This window comes from Xyrauchen texanus, chromosome 16 (assembly GCF_025860055.1).
Source record: "Xyrauchen texanus isolate HMW12.3.18 chromosome 16, RBS_HiC_50CHRs, whole genome shotgun sequence".
Taxonomy (NCBI): domain Eukaryota; kingdom Metazoa; phylum Chordata; class Actinopteri; order Cypriniformes; family Catostomidae; genus Xyrauchen; species Xyrauchen texanus.
In genome coordinates this window covers 17,086,529-17,100,927 of record NC_068291.1, presented here as the reverse complement: position 1 = coordinate 17,100,927, position 14,399 = coordinate 17,086,529, and the positions used below count along the sequence as shown (strand labels likewise).

Sequence of the window (14,399 nt, the reverse complement as noted above, 5' to 3'; positions counted from 1 at the left end):
GACATTCCCAAAGCTTCAAGCGAACACTAGCACTCTCTCAAAACTATTTATCCTCATTCTGTGGGTATGGGGGAGGGTTTATATGCCTCCCCCTGGTGAGGGTGCTTGGCTCTCACTTGATCAAGTAACACACACTCTGAGCATTGGGACAGTTTGAAAAAAAGCGAGGTGAGAAGAACTCAATACCTCCTTCAGACAGTGATTGATGTGGGGGTGTATCTACTCCCAGTTCTTACTGCCACAATCAAACTGATTGGAGGTACTGAGATTCTGGGATGGTCACATTTTTCTCAACTATCTGATCTTCAGCACTAATGAACAGTAAAGAATTTACATCTGGCCCCAAATTGAAACTGTCTCACTAAAAGTGTTCGGTCACAGAGAAAAGGGATGTGTGCTGATTAAGATCAAGTGTCTTGCAAAGAATGAGTTCATTAGCTATTATTGTTTTTTCAGAACACCCCCCAATCTCATGATAAACAGAATTTGTATCTGATTTATAAAAAAAAAATAAAAAAAAAATAAAAAAAACAATTCTTAAAATTCCTAATTCTGGTTCTGTTCACTTTACTTTAGATTGCAAATACTTTTTTCATTCCACTAGATGGCAGCAAACACTAGAAAAAAAATTCTCAATCACATTCCATCACAATATACAGATCTGAAATGTAGATGGCGCTCTAATGCATTTTAGCCCTCATAGCTATGCTTTTCCATAGACATTCAGTCTAATTTTCAGTTCATGCACCACCCTTGTTATTTCATCAAATATCTCGGCCTCTGCGTGGACTAGAAGCTCAATCTAAGTGTCATTAGAAAGATGAGATCCTGTGATATATAATATTTTATCATCAGTAGTAGGCGAAAACATATTTTCTGATGATTTGTTTATCATGCTTTTCCTGTTGGATGTCATATTTTTTTCTGGACATCTAAGATATAACATTAGTGTAAGCTCATAGGAAAAACAATTGCATTTAGATTTTTGTTTTATTTAGAAAACTGCTTGAGTAAAAGTGGATATAATGTTTTTTTTTAGCTATCTGGGGCTTACAGCAGCATTGATCAGTACATAAAAGATATGTTTGTATTTGATGACTTACAATCATATTTCACTTTGTTATTCTTTTGAAAAACTTTCAAACTGTGCTATTAGGGCAACAAAATAACAGTCACATTCCTGAGAAGGAGAGATTTTATTTGATGCATGACTTGTTTATTTAGGTTCTAGGTGAAGGAATTTTATTTTCATATAAATATTTGTACCCCATATTTTGTTATTTTATGTAACATAAACTCAGAAGAGATGGTTATATCTGAAAAGTTCAGATTCTAAGCTTTCAAATGATTCCTCATATGCCTGACTATGTATACGGAGACATTAACGCTTTAAGCGTAATATTTTTCACGATACAGCTACCCCCTTTGGGCCATGAGAGTTGGTTAATCCATAGATTAGATAAGGTTAAAGGATTTGCCTATTAGTCTATGATGCTGTAAAATACCAACTGATCACACTGAATTTAGCATCAGTAGGTCGAAAGTTCTGCTGCTGAAATCGGTTTGTGCTTACTGAAATTCAAAAATTTTGTGGCCGACCAGTGTTGTTAACCAGTTTCTGTGAAATGTCCACAGGGTGGCACTAAAAGCGATCTGTATTTTTAGGTAAATTATGTAATATATTCAACATGAATGCATATGTTATTTTGGGATGCTGGTTCGAGCCCCACAGCCACCACCATTGTGTCCTTGAGCAAGGCACTTAACTCCAGGTTGCTCCAGGGGGATTGTCCCTGTAATGCACTGTAAGTCGCTTTGGATAAAAGCGTCTGCCAAATGCATAAATGTAATGTAAAATGTATTTTTCTATAATAGTAACCCAATAATAACCTAAACCTCAACCCTAAACCTAACCTAAACAAGTTAAAATGAATGCAAGAATATTTGATGGAGTATGGAGCTTGTCAGTAATTGGGTGGAATGGGGTACATTTCAGGGCACATGAACATTCAGAAGTAGTATGTCGATTTTTCGTGTAATCATGTAGTTAAAATCATGCTGTCAATAATATGCACATTTTATCTTAAAAATATAGTGCATATATTTCACTTACCAAACTTCTATCATGTTTGTCTCTTTTTATATCTGGAAGAATGCCACTGTTGATCCTAAAAAAGGGGGAAAACATTAAGCTTGGTAACCTTAAAGCAATGTTCCAGGTCCAATACAAATTAAGCTCAATCCACAGCATATGTGGCATTGATCACCAAAGATTTTCGTCTTGTCCCTCGTTTATTTAAAAAAAAAAAAAAACTTCTGAGTTACATTAAGTTGCTATGGCCAATCCATAAACGTTACAATACACACTATTTAAAAGTATGGCCACAAGACTCAAACATTTTACATGCTTATGTAATTTTAGTTAGCATGATAGAACCAGGAACATCCCTTTAAGTAATAATTCGACCAAAATAAAAACACTGTCATTATTTACTTTACATTATTTAGCTCAGTGTTGTGGCAGGAGGGACAAAACGTCTCGTTCCCTCCATCAGGGAACGGGAGTTACAACAGTAGCCTAGACATTCCCTATCTGTCACTCACTCAACGTTGTGTCGATGTACTGACACTAGGGGTCCCTATACGAAACGCCACAACCAGCTGAACTGTGTTACATGGATCAGCGGTGCATGTGCAGACAGGCCTCTGCATGCCAAGCAACAAGTGCACCAGCGCCATCGTAACCTTCCCAATGCCCTGTGCACGTCTTATGGACCCTCACCCCACAAAAGCATAAGGGGGGGGGGGGGTTCAAACGTGCCCACAATGGGAACAGGCCACACCAGCTGGTTTGGCCATTTCTCTTCTTTCTTCTCAAGAGCTCGCTTGATTTCAGCTGGGGCCAACCGTATTCGAGTCTGGGTAGGTTTTCTAAAAAAAAATGACACCGCAGAGACCACACCCTGCCCGAAGGGGAGGTAATTGTGTAGAAATACATCACACGGGCTTAACAATTCTTTATCGGCAGTTTCAAATGTGGAGTCCCCGTGGTAGGTCCTAACCGGAGGAGACGGAACTCTACAAACACACCGGCCAGTGGCAGAGGAGACTCTGCCCAAGAGGAGACATGGGTCTACTGTCAGGGGACCATACCATGGAAGATTAATTCATATGGAGTTATTGACGGAATCAACGCGTATGGAGCACCTATCCCAGCACAGGGGCTGACCTGAATAGGGCATACTGACACAAGTACAGGGCCTGGAGTCAAATTCCTCCAACAAATTTGGTTGCCGCTGGTGCTAGGGGAGGAATCTAGGGTTCACCGATCCCGGTGACACATCTTCCCTCAGAAGGGGAAAGGGGCTTGAATGCCAGCGGAACACCCGACAAGCTGCCCGCATCCTTACCTGTTTGTACCTACTAACATGGGACAAAACTGGCTCAACCTGGAGATTATTAAATCTTGCCAAAGTATTGGGTGTTGCCTAGCCCACTGCTCTACAGATGTCTGTTAGAGAGGCACTATTGGCCAAGGCCCATGAGGAAGCTACGCTCCTGGTAAAGTGCACTCGTAGTCCCAAAGGGGATGGCACACCCTGGGCCTGGTATGACAATGCGATGGCATCCACAATCCAGTGGCCAATCCTCTGTTTGGAGACAGCGTTCCCCTTCTGTTGTCCCCCGAAACAGACAAAGCGCTGCTTGGAGCGTCTAAAGCTCTTCAATGCAAACAGAGCACCAGCCCAACTTGGAGGCGTCTGTTGTGATGAGGACTCACCTGGAGACCTGCTCTAGGGGAACCACTGCCCATTGAAATGCCAAGGGCTGAACAAGTGGCGGTAGATCAGCGTGATAGCCATGCGATGAGTGCCACGCCGCCATGCCCATCTTGAGACTCGAGTCTGAAGCCAGTGCTGAAGCAGTCTTAAATGCTTAAACCTGAGGGGCTTAACCGCCGCCGAGGATGCCCCAGGAGCCTCTGAAATTGTTTCAGTTGGACCACTGTCTGAGCGCACTCGTTCGTGAGATGAGTGGTCAAAGCGACCGAGTCCAACTCCATCCTGAGAAATGAAATGCTCTATGACAGGGTGAGCTTGCACTTTTCCATGTTAACCTCAAGCCCCAATCGGCTGATGTGGGTGAGTACCAGGTCCCTGTGTGCACACAACAGATCTCGAGTGAGAGCTAGTATCAGCCAGTCATCGAGATAGTTGAGGATGCGTACGCTCACTTCCCTTAGCGAGGCAAGGGCTGTCTCTGCGACCTTCGTGAAGCTGCAAGGTGACAGGGACAGACCGAAGGGGAGGACTTTGTACTGGTGACCCTCGAAGGCAAACTGAAGGAACAGTCTGTGACGAGGCTGGAGGCTAGTACACATCTTTCAGGTCTACCACCACAAAGCAATCTCGGTGCTGGATGCACAATAGAATGTGCCTTCTGCAGAAGGACTGCAACTTTCGCATGAAGGGCAATGCCACTGAACCTGGGCGGGTGCCTGGCGAAATGAATTGTGTAGCCAAGTCGGATCGTCCTGGCCAGCCATTGCGACGGGTTGGAGAGCATTAACTACAGCTCCAAACTCCGGACGAGGGGCACAAAGGGGACAACCGCTGCTGACGTACCCGCAGAACAGGTCTCGCGGCAGAGCGGGGCAGAAAGTGCTACATCGGGGGGGCCTCATGTCCCTAGTCGCTGTATAGGGAGAGACGTTAAAGCACTTACATCGCAAGCACTACCCCACATAGGACTGGTCAGCAATGGGGGAGGAGGCTGAGCGTCTTCGTAGCCTGCCACAACTGCCTGTGCATGGCTATGTGTGTGTCACGGCCGGGTGTGTGGAAGCAGGAAACCCACACCTGCAACGTTCTGGCCATGAATGCTTGGTGCATGGCTGTCACAACGATGGCCCAAGGCATCAAGTGTATGACCCAGTGAGTGAGGAAAGTGATCTTTTTTTTTTATGTGGATACCGCAGCTATCGGGCGTGCAACGAACTCAACAAAAAAGGAAACCAAGGCATCGCCAAAGGTGGTGCTTCTGGACCACCAACGTGGACATCGCCTGCCCAAGAGCCCGTGCTGTGACCTTCATCGCCTGTACTCCTGGGTCAGGACCACCCTCGTGCAGCTCTTTCAATGCCTAGGCCTGGTGGACCTGCAGGAGGGCCATGGCATGCAGAGCGGAGGTCCGGGCAGGGAATGGTGCCTGCCAGGACTTCGCAAGATTTTAATGCACGTCCGGGAAGAGCAGCGCTCCGACCCCAGGAACCAATCATCAAGCCGTGAGGGTTCAGGGGAGGGTGGAGGGTCCCACTCTAGCCCGACACTCGCAGCAGCCCGGGTAAGCATGGCCGTCAGCTCGGCGTCAGCCTCAGACTGGGCGGCCACACCTCAAGCTGAGTTCTCCGCATCGGACTGAAGCAGCCTGCTCTCTGACGCTGCTATCGATATCTCATCCACCTCCTGAGCACCAAATGAGAGGTCGAACCTGATCTGTGGAGGGCCGCCTGGCTCATCCTGGAACTCAACTGGGGCACATGAGCGTGCTGGGGAATGGGAGGTCTGTGGGGATTCACCCGGTGGAGTTACTTCCATTGAAGTCCCCAAATCGCCCCCAGTGCTAACTGTCATGCCCATGGGCAGAAGATCTGAGGCGTGGAATGGCTGGAGTGGCTTTCCATCTAAGGAAGGAAGTCTGCAATCGCAACATGGCCATGGTCATGTTCTCACTATGTGGACATGAACCATCCACAAATGCTGTCTCAGCTTGTCTGGAGCCCAGACACATAAGGCAGCAATCGTGACCATCAGAAGTGGAGAGATAACGACCACAACCAGGAATTGCACATAACCGGAAAGGCATCTTTAAAAAGACCCTTTCCATCAGAGCCCAATCTTTTAGAGAATATACACTCTTTTTAAGGAGATATATACTCTTTTAGTGCTCAACATGCGCTGCCGAAGTGCCCAGGGACATTCTCTGAACAAACCACTGTGATGCACCTTAAAATCCAGCTGCCATGGAGATCGTGCTTTGCTTTCTCTTGCAGAGGTGAATGTATTGGTAGTGGAATGCATTAACACCGTTAGGCTCCGAAGAAAAAATCTGAATGAGTGGTTGCACACCAGCTCCTTTTATACCCATACATCCGGGGGATTGGCATGCAAATTCCACTCTCGAATTTTCATTGGCCTTTTCTTAAAACATCAGAGGTGTTTGGGGCTCCCAAACACAGCATCGAGTGAGTGACAGATAAGAGCAGCAATATTCTGCTAAATTTCTCCTTTTGTGTTCCTCACAAGAAAGAAAGCATACAGCTTTGGAAGGGAATGTATGTGAGCAAATGAAGCCAGAATTGTAATTTTTGGGTGAAACAAACCTTTAAGAAGGTGCAATGAATGGACTGTTACATAACTATCTGTCATGTGTCTGCAATATTAGAAAGCATAATCATTACAATCTCCTATTTCTTACACATCAGTCAGGTTGTAGATTACTCCTTTGCTTGAAACCAGCTGATAATATGGCAAAGACCGGAACCTCTCGGCTCCTACAGCAACATAATACTGGTTGTTCACAAGCTCATATGCTCCATGTAATGTTCTCCCATTTAGCATACACAATCTGAAAGAAATGAGGCAACTTAATATCCTCTTAAATAAAAATTTACATGCAAACATTTGAATGCAATACATACAGTACCTGTGCACAGCTCCAGTGCGAAGGTGAATTTTCTCTGTCACCATGGCAAGTATATTTTCCCAGCTAGTGAGTGTATGCTTTGGAATCAGGATCCGTGCTGGAGGAACCAAGATATCTCCATTGGTAAAAACACTACAAAATACAACCACATTAGGTACTCAGGAACTTATTCCATAAATCTGTGCTTCCAAATGCTTTCTTTTAAAGGGATTGTTTACCTAAAAATAAAAATTCTGTAATTATTTATTCACTTTCATGTTGTTCTAAACCAGTATGGATATTAAGGAGAATGTTAGCCTCAGTCACCAAAGTGAATGGTGACTGTAGCTAAAATTAACACCTCCCTTAGTATTCAATGAAATAAAGAATGTCATGCAGGTTTCAAACAATATGAGGATCAGTAAATGATGACAGAATTAAAATTTTTGAGCCATCCATTTAATAGATAAGGCAATATCCACTGATAATTAACAGTATGTGTGATAATGAGAAAATAAACCAGAGAATTGAGGTCTTTATACTATTAGACATTACTTGACTAAATGAATTAGACTTTGCCATAGCCTTAAGGCTTGCCATTGAATGGACACATTAAAAGCAGGCCTCACTTGATGGTGCAAGACTCATTACTGATTCTCTTCCAACGAGCCGGGACAATTATTCTGCTGTGAACTACAGGTCGGATCTGCAGTGAAGACAAAATGAACAAGACCCCGCTGAGCATCACTGACAATAACTGTTCCACAGCTCATTTAAGGCACTTACACATATGGTATTCTCTAATTTGCCCTCGAAAATACTGTGTTGGATGTTGATCAGATGGAAACAAAGAGCTAAAAGAGTGACACAGAGTGCAATAACCTCAATCTAAGTGGGCATCTTAGTTATGATCATTGCTCATTATGTCCCATCGCTTGGTCTTTAAGTGCTTAATAAGTCACTTCAAATAGACCAAACTTTCTATATAAGGCCAAAGCCTGCCTGCTTTTGACTTCCAATGTCAATAGTTTTTGGTAATGTGGTAGTATATTATGCTACTAAAAAAAACAGTACACCACAGGTCCTCAATGCATGCTTTTAAAAATCTACCATTGAACAAAGCTCAGTTACAACTCTAATCAAACAAACCTGAACCAGCTAATCAAGGTTTTGTTTTTACATGAAAATGACAGGCAGGTGTGACATAATAAAACATATTTTATTTTCTAATTATCTGAGGAAAGGACTGTAACTCACATATATATATATATATATATATATATATATATAGCTTTATATTACTCACATATTTATATTTTTTCTGTAAATCTGAAAGCATGCATGATTGTGCTTCGCAGCAACTTTTTTTTTTTAGATGTCATGTGCATTAATCATTAATAAGAATTCAGAAATACACAAAAAAAAATATTAGCCTGTTTTCAAGATTTACGCATTTCCAAGTTATAACAAAATTCCATCAAATGTAACTGAGCAATTTTTAACAAATTAATATAACTTAACACACACACTGTAACGATGCTGGCAAAGACGAAGGAGTGAAGAAACCAAGTACAGTTTATTTAAATAAACATGAAACCAAAAACTCTAACAATAAACAAGAACTAAACCTAAACATGACCTTGACTTGGACTGGACTGGACTGGACTGGACTAGACTAGACTAGACTAGACTAGACTAGACTAGACTAGACATGAACAAAAACAACAAAGTAACACTTACAAACATCAATACTTCACAAACATGAGGGCTTAAATACACAACATGGGGAAACATAAACCAATGATCAAATAGAACACTAAACAAGATAACAAGACTAATAACCTTAAACCAATGACAGACTAGAACTGATAAGACAATAAACCAATGAAAAGAAGACACATGAACCTGGAGGGAAACATGAAATCACATGACAAGGGAAGCAGGAACTAGAATGCCAAAATAAAAGACATGAAATCAAAACATATCTAAACATGACACACACATATTTCAATTTGAAAGATTTCTGAAATTGAAATGTGTAAATCTTTAAAAAAAAAAAAATGAGTGTAAATAAAGTGCCAAATAAAAATGCAAACAGCAATGCAAAGAGACATAATGGGCATCTGAAATCCAGATTTGATATATTTAACTTTATTTTGGCCAACAGTAAAAGAGGCACATCATCTCAATCTAAGTAACACATTTTATTTCCATTCGTTCCCTTCTTCCACTCGCACAGAAAGTCACAGTGTGACATTACATCTACATATTATGTATGACCATTGCATTTAGACCAACAGGGTTGAGGTGAAGTGAACTCTTATATTAAAAAAATCACAAAACAATTTTGAGATTACTAGATGTGATATGGCTAGATGGACAGATGTGAAAATGTCCACTAGAGGGAGTAAATGAACAGCACATTTGAACAAGCTAGCCCATATATTGCCAAACAGCTTGTTCAGCCTTTAAGTGGGTTTAGTAAGGGTTAGGTTTAAAGGCTGAGCTGTCTGTCAATATCCTGGGCACATGTCTTTAATGGGCGAATAAAGATTGTACTATAAGCATTTACTGCTAAAGGGGGTTCTCCTAAGCAAAGACTGCCAGTGGAAAATGTTGAGAAGCATTTTCAGATCTTTCTTTTCACAGCTTTTAAAATAACACAAGATATTTTATTGGCAATTTTCTATCTATTAGGTACATTCAAAAATGAAAAGAGGGGACAGTTGACGTTTCCACAGATTTAATTTCTCTATTAAAAAAGACATCAGGAACATCCAAATATATACCCACACTTGTACAGTAAAAACATGTATTGAGTTTCCTTCTAATAGCCATACTGTTAAGTCATAATATGAGTAGACCAAAAAAATATGTATTCAGAGGCTGCCTCACATATAGACCATAGTTTGAAATGGAGTGAAACAGCTGACTCAAATGGAGGTTTTATAGTGAAATCAATACATTTCATACATTACAATTCATTTCATGTTTTTCAGCAATAATAAAACAGGATGCATGAAATCAGTCAACTGCTAAACCTGTGGAAATATTGCAGTGATATTCAACAAGAGGGATGTATCGATTAGAGTTAATATAGAGATATAAGATGCGGAGCTGCAGTAAACATCATACTGCAAACATGTTATGATCATTTGCCATGGATATTTGCTTCTACTTTGCAGTTCTGACACTCGTAACAAATGAATATCTCTGTGTCATGCAGTGATATTTTGGTAACACTTTACGATAAGGTTGTTAACATTAGTTAATAACATTGATTAACACAAACTAATATTGAACAAAACATTTACAGCATTTATTAAAAGGGTAATGACATACTCTTTATTTTTATAATTGTATTATCTTCCCTGAGGTCCACTTATAATGTCAGTAAAGTTGATGTTGTTTTTTATGCACCAAAACAGGCATAATTTAATCATACAGGTGAAACTCGAAAAATTAGAATATCGTGCAAAAGTTCATTAATTTCAGTAATTCAACTTAAAAGGTGAAACTAATATATTATATAGACTCATTAAAAGCAAAGTAAGATATTTTTGATGATTGTGGCTTACAGCTTATGAAAACCCCAAATTCAGAATCTCAGAAAATTAGAATATTACATGAAATCAATAAAAAAAAGGATTTTAAATACAGAAATGTCGGCCCTCTGAAAAGTATAATCATGCATATGTACTCAGTACTTGGTTTGGGCCCCTTTTGCATTAATTACTGCCTCAATGCGGCGTGGCATGGATGCTATCAGCCTGTGGCACTGCTGAGGTGTTATGGAAGACCAAGATGCTTCAACAGCGGCCTTCAGCTCTTCTGCATTGTTTGGTCTCATGTCTCTCATCTTTCTCTTGGCAATGCCCCATAGATTCTCTATGGGGTTCAGGTCAAGCGAGTTTGCTGGCCAATCAAGCACAGTAATACCATGGTCATTGAACCAGGTTTTGGTACTTTTGGCAGTGTGGGCAGGTGCCAAGTCCTGCTGGAAAATGAAGTCAGCATCTCCATAAAGCTTGTCTGCTGAAGGAAGCATGAAGTGCTCTAAAATGTCCCGGTAGACGGCTGCGTTGACTCTGGACTTAATAAAGCACAGTGGACCAACACCAGCCGATGACATGGCTCCCCAAACCAACACAGACTGTGGAAACCTCACACTGGACTTCAAGCATCTTGGATTGTGTGCCTCTCCATTCTTCCTCCAGACTTTGGGACCTTGGTTTCCAAATGAGATGCAAAATTTGCTCTCATCAGAAAAGAGGACTTTGGACCACTGAGCAACAGACCAGTTCTTTTTTTCTTTAGCCCAGGTAAGACATTTGACATTTGAAGCTCATGTCCAGGACCCGTCTGTGTGTGGTGGCTCTTGATGCAGTAACTCCAGCCTCAGTCCACTCCTTGTGAAGCTCCCCCACACATTTGAATGGCCTTTTCCTGACAATCCTCTCCAGGCTACGGTCATCCCTGCTGCTTGTGCACCTTTTTCTTCCACGCTTTTCCCTTCCACTTAACTTTCTATTAATGTGCTTTGATACAGCACTTTGAGAACATCCAACTTCTTTTGCAATTACCTTTTGAGGCTTTCCCTCCTTGTGGAGGGTGTCAATGATGGTTTTCTGCACAACTGTCAGGTCAGCAGTCTTCCCCATGATTGTGAATTCAACTGAACCAGACTGAGAGACCATTTAAAGGCTCAGGAACCCTTTGCAGGTGTTTAGCTGATTAGAGTGTGACACTTTGAGCCTACAATACTGAACCTTTTCACAATATTCTAATTTTCTGAGATTCTGAATTTGGGGTTTTCATAATCCGTAAGCCATAATCATCAAAATTATATCAAATAAAGGCTTGAAATATCTTACTTTGCTTGTAATGAGTCTATATAATATATTAGTTTCACCTTTTAAGTTGAATTACTGAAATTAATGAACTTTTGCACGATATTCTAATTTTTCGAGTTTCACCTGTATATGATGATTTTCAACCCTTGTCTCTGGCCCTCTGTCTGAAACGCTTGGTTTTAAGCTATCTGGCCCTTTAAGACTTCAACGTAAACAACCAATGTTCTGATTGGGTAACCTTGTACAGTCCCTCAAATACAGCCATATTTGAAACTCAATTTGAAAGAAAATGAACATACTTTACATTATAATCTATAAAACGACATTTCAGTGTTAACAACGTATACCCAGCATATTTCATCTGAATGTACAAAAATGTTCCCTAAAGCATAGCAAATATCAAACAGTCAATACATTTAAAACATTTGTGAATTAAATGTACTCATGGGTCTAGTAGTGTTTAACTGCTGCAACTTTCAGTTTCTTTGAAAAGCTTGAATCACACTGTGACTGGTTCACAAGCAATCCACTCTGGTATGAGACAAAAACGGACAATACATGCAGAAATGTTCTGAATATGCAAATGTAATACAGTCCATGGTGATGTTGGGTAATTCAATTGGCTTCAACAGGCCAAAGCAGAGACGCTGGTCTTCTCCGGCGTGACATCTCACATATTCCGTGTTTGTTTACACACAGAACGACATGTGTTTCCCCCAGAGAGCAGCGGCAGCTGAATGAGACGCATTTTTATAAGTTGCACTTGTACCACTCTTAAAACGCGCTGCACATGGCCGGAAACGCATTGAAATGTTTAAAGATGTCCATATAGTGCATGTGTACAAAAGACTAACAAATACAAATAGCACAAATGGGTGAAAAAAACGGCCCAGGATACCTTCAAAACAGCAAAACAAGATGAAACAGGATGAGGGTCTCCTTTTTAGAGTCCTTACTTGACATTGTGTCTTTTAAAAGTGACGCGAGATTAATGATAATGGTCAAAGCCATCTAGTGCAGGATTATGTTGAAAAAATTTAAATCAGATGCACACTGTTAGACCTTACCTGGCTTTTTTACAGTAACATACTGGCAACACTGTTGCCAGCTAGTTAATTTAAAAGCCTACTGCAATGTCTGTTCACAGTTATTTACTGATTACTGTAATTGGTGGCTGAATTATATTACTGTAAAACATTTTTAAATGGGCTACTGTAATATATAACCATATTGTTGCTGTTGAATTGTTTGAAATTTTATGAAAAAAGTGCATTCAAGAAAATTCATATTGAAGAATATATTTTATTTACATTGCAATTGTTTGATATACATACTATACATTCTTCCATATACACTGGCGGCCAAAAGTTTGGAATAATGTTCAGATTTTGCTCTTATGGAAAGAAATTGGTACATTTATTCACCAAAGTGGCATTCAACTGATCACAATATACAGTCAGGACATTAAACATTTGAAAAATTACTATTACAATTTGGAAAAAAATTCATAACTTCTTAAACTACATCAAAGGGTTCTAATCAAAAAAATCAGCAACGACAGCTTTACAGATCCTTGACATTCTTGCTGTCAGTTTGTCCAGATACTCAGATGACATTTCACCCCACGCTTCCTGTAGCACTTGCCATAGATGTGGCTGTCTTTTCGGGCACATCTCACGCACCTCATACACAAAGGTTAAGTACCAAGGTAATAAACATAGATAATATGATCTATGGCATTCTTTTTGCCTTGCTATTTTTGTACTTCATCATGCCATTCACTTCAGAAGTGCAGTGTGTGTTATTATAGGGCCAGGATGAGGAAAACACTGAAAATAAAAATAGTAATAATGTTACGCAAAGGACAATCTAAATACAACCTGAAGCACCTAAAGTAATCACATAGCACCATCATATTGCTGATATTCTTCTACATCTGACTAAACACACTTCAGTCACATACTTCTAGAAGTATAAATACAACACTAGCTCATCCGATGAAAAAATATGTAATTACGGTATGTACTTTAGCCTGTTTCTCTAAACCTGTATGTCTTTCTTCTGTGGAACATAAAAGGGAAAGTTTTACAAAAGGGAACAGACTGCAGTTGTATGGAATATAGTTCTGGCCACTATTCACTTGCATTGAAAGGACCTACAGAGCTGAAATATTCTTCTAAAAATCATACGCATCTGGGATGGCATGAGAGTGAATAAATGATGCATAACAACATGAGGCTTCATGAAGCAAGAAAAAGCAGTGAAACAAGGGTCTCGAGTTGAAACGCTTTCAACGCGATGCTCCATTTTAAAAACGCTACACTCATGACGCAAGAAAAAGCAGCGAAATGCAGGTTTCGGGAAACATTTTAAAATGTTGAATTGCTTTCAACGTGACACACCATCTTAAAAAAATACAACTTTCATGACGCAAGAAAAAGCAGCGAAAAGCGAGTCTCGACGTATTTTAAAACGTTGAACAGCTTTCAACATGACACATCGTCTTAAAACGCTGCTTTCACGATGCAAGAAATCAGCAAAACACGGGTCTCGAGTCGCATTTTAAAATGTTGAACTGCTTTCCAAGTGACGCACTGTCTTAAAAACGCAACACACGCCGTGCAAGAAAAAAACATTGACCAAAGACGTAGCCTAATAATGCAGACGGAAAGCAAGAAAAGAAAGTGTACTCTGTGAACTGCCCCAAAGTAAACTTCAATGGCATCCTTTCAATATCATTAGAGTTTTTGTATTTCTCTATAAAAAAGCAATTCTTGAATTATCATCTTATTACTGCTTTTACTTACTTAATTTGGTGTTTTCTACTTTTCCACTTGAATTCTGTGTGAATTCCGCTCAAAT

The 14,399-nt window shown here is 40.4% G+C and overlaps 1 protein-coding gene across 1 annotated transcript in view; it reads right to left on the bottom strand.

Annotated features, from left to right (window-relative positions):
- Positions 1–14,399, bottom strand: part of LOC127656737 (doublecortin domain-containing protein 2) — a 66,368-nt gene that overhangs the window by 46,891 nt on the left and 5,078 nt on the right. The window contains exons 3-6 of the mRNA XM_052145213.1: positions 7,314–7,390; positions 6,706–6,837; positions 6,478–6,627; positions 2,114–2,168 (exon numbers count right to left, since the gene is read on the bottom strand). Of these exons, the coding sequence (XP_052001173.1) occupies positions 2,114–2,168; positions 6,478–6,627; positions 6,706–6,837; positions 7,314–7,390 (414 nt within the window). The remainder of the gene's footprint in view (positions 1–2,113; positions 2,169–6,477; positions 6,628–6,705; positions 6,838–7,313; positions 7,391–14,399) is intronic.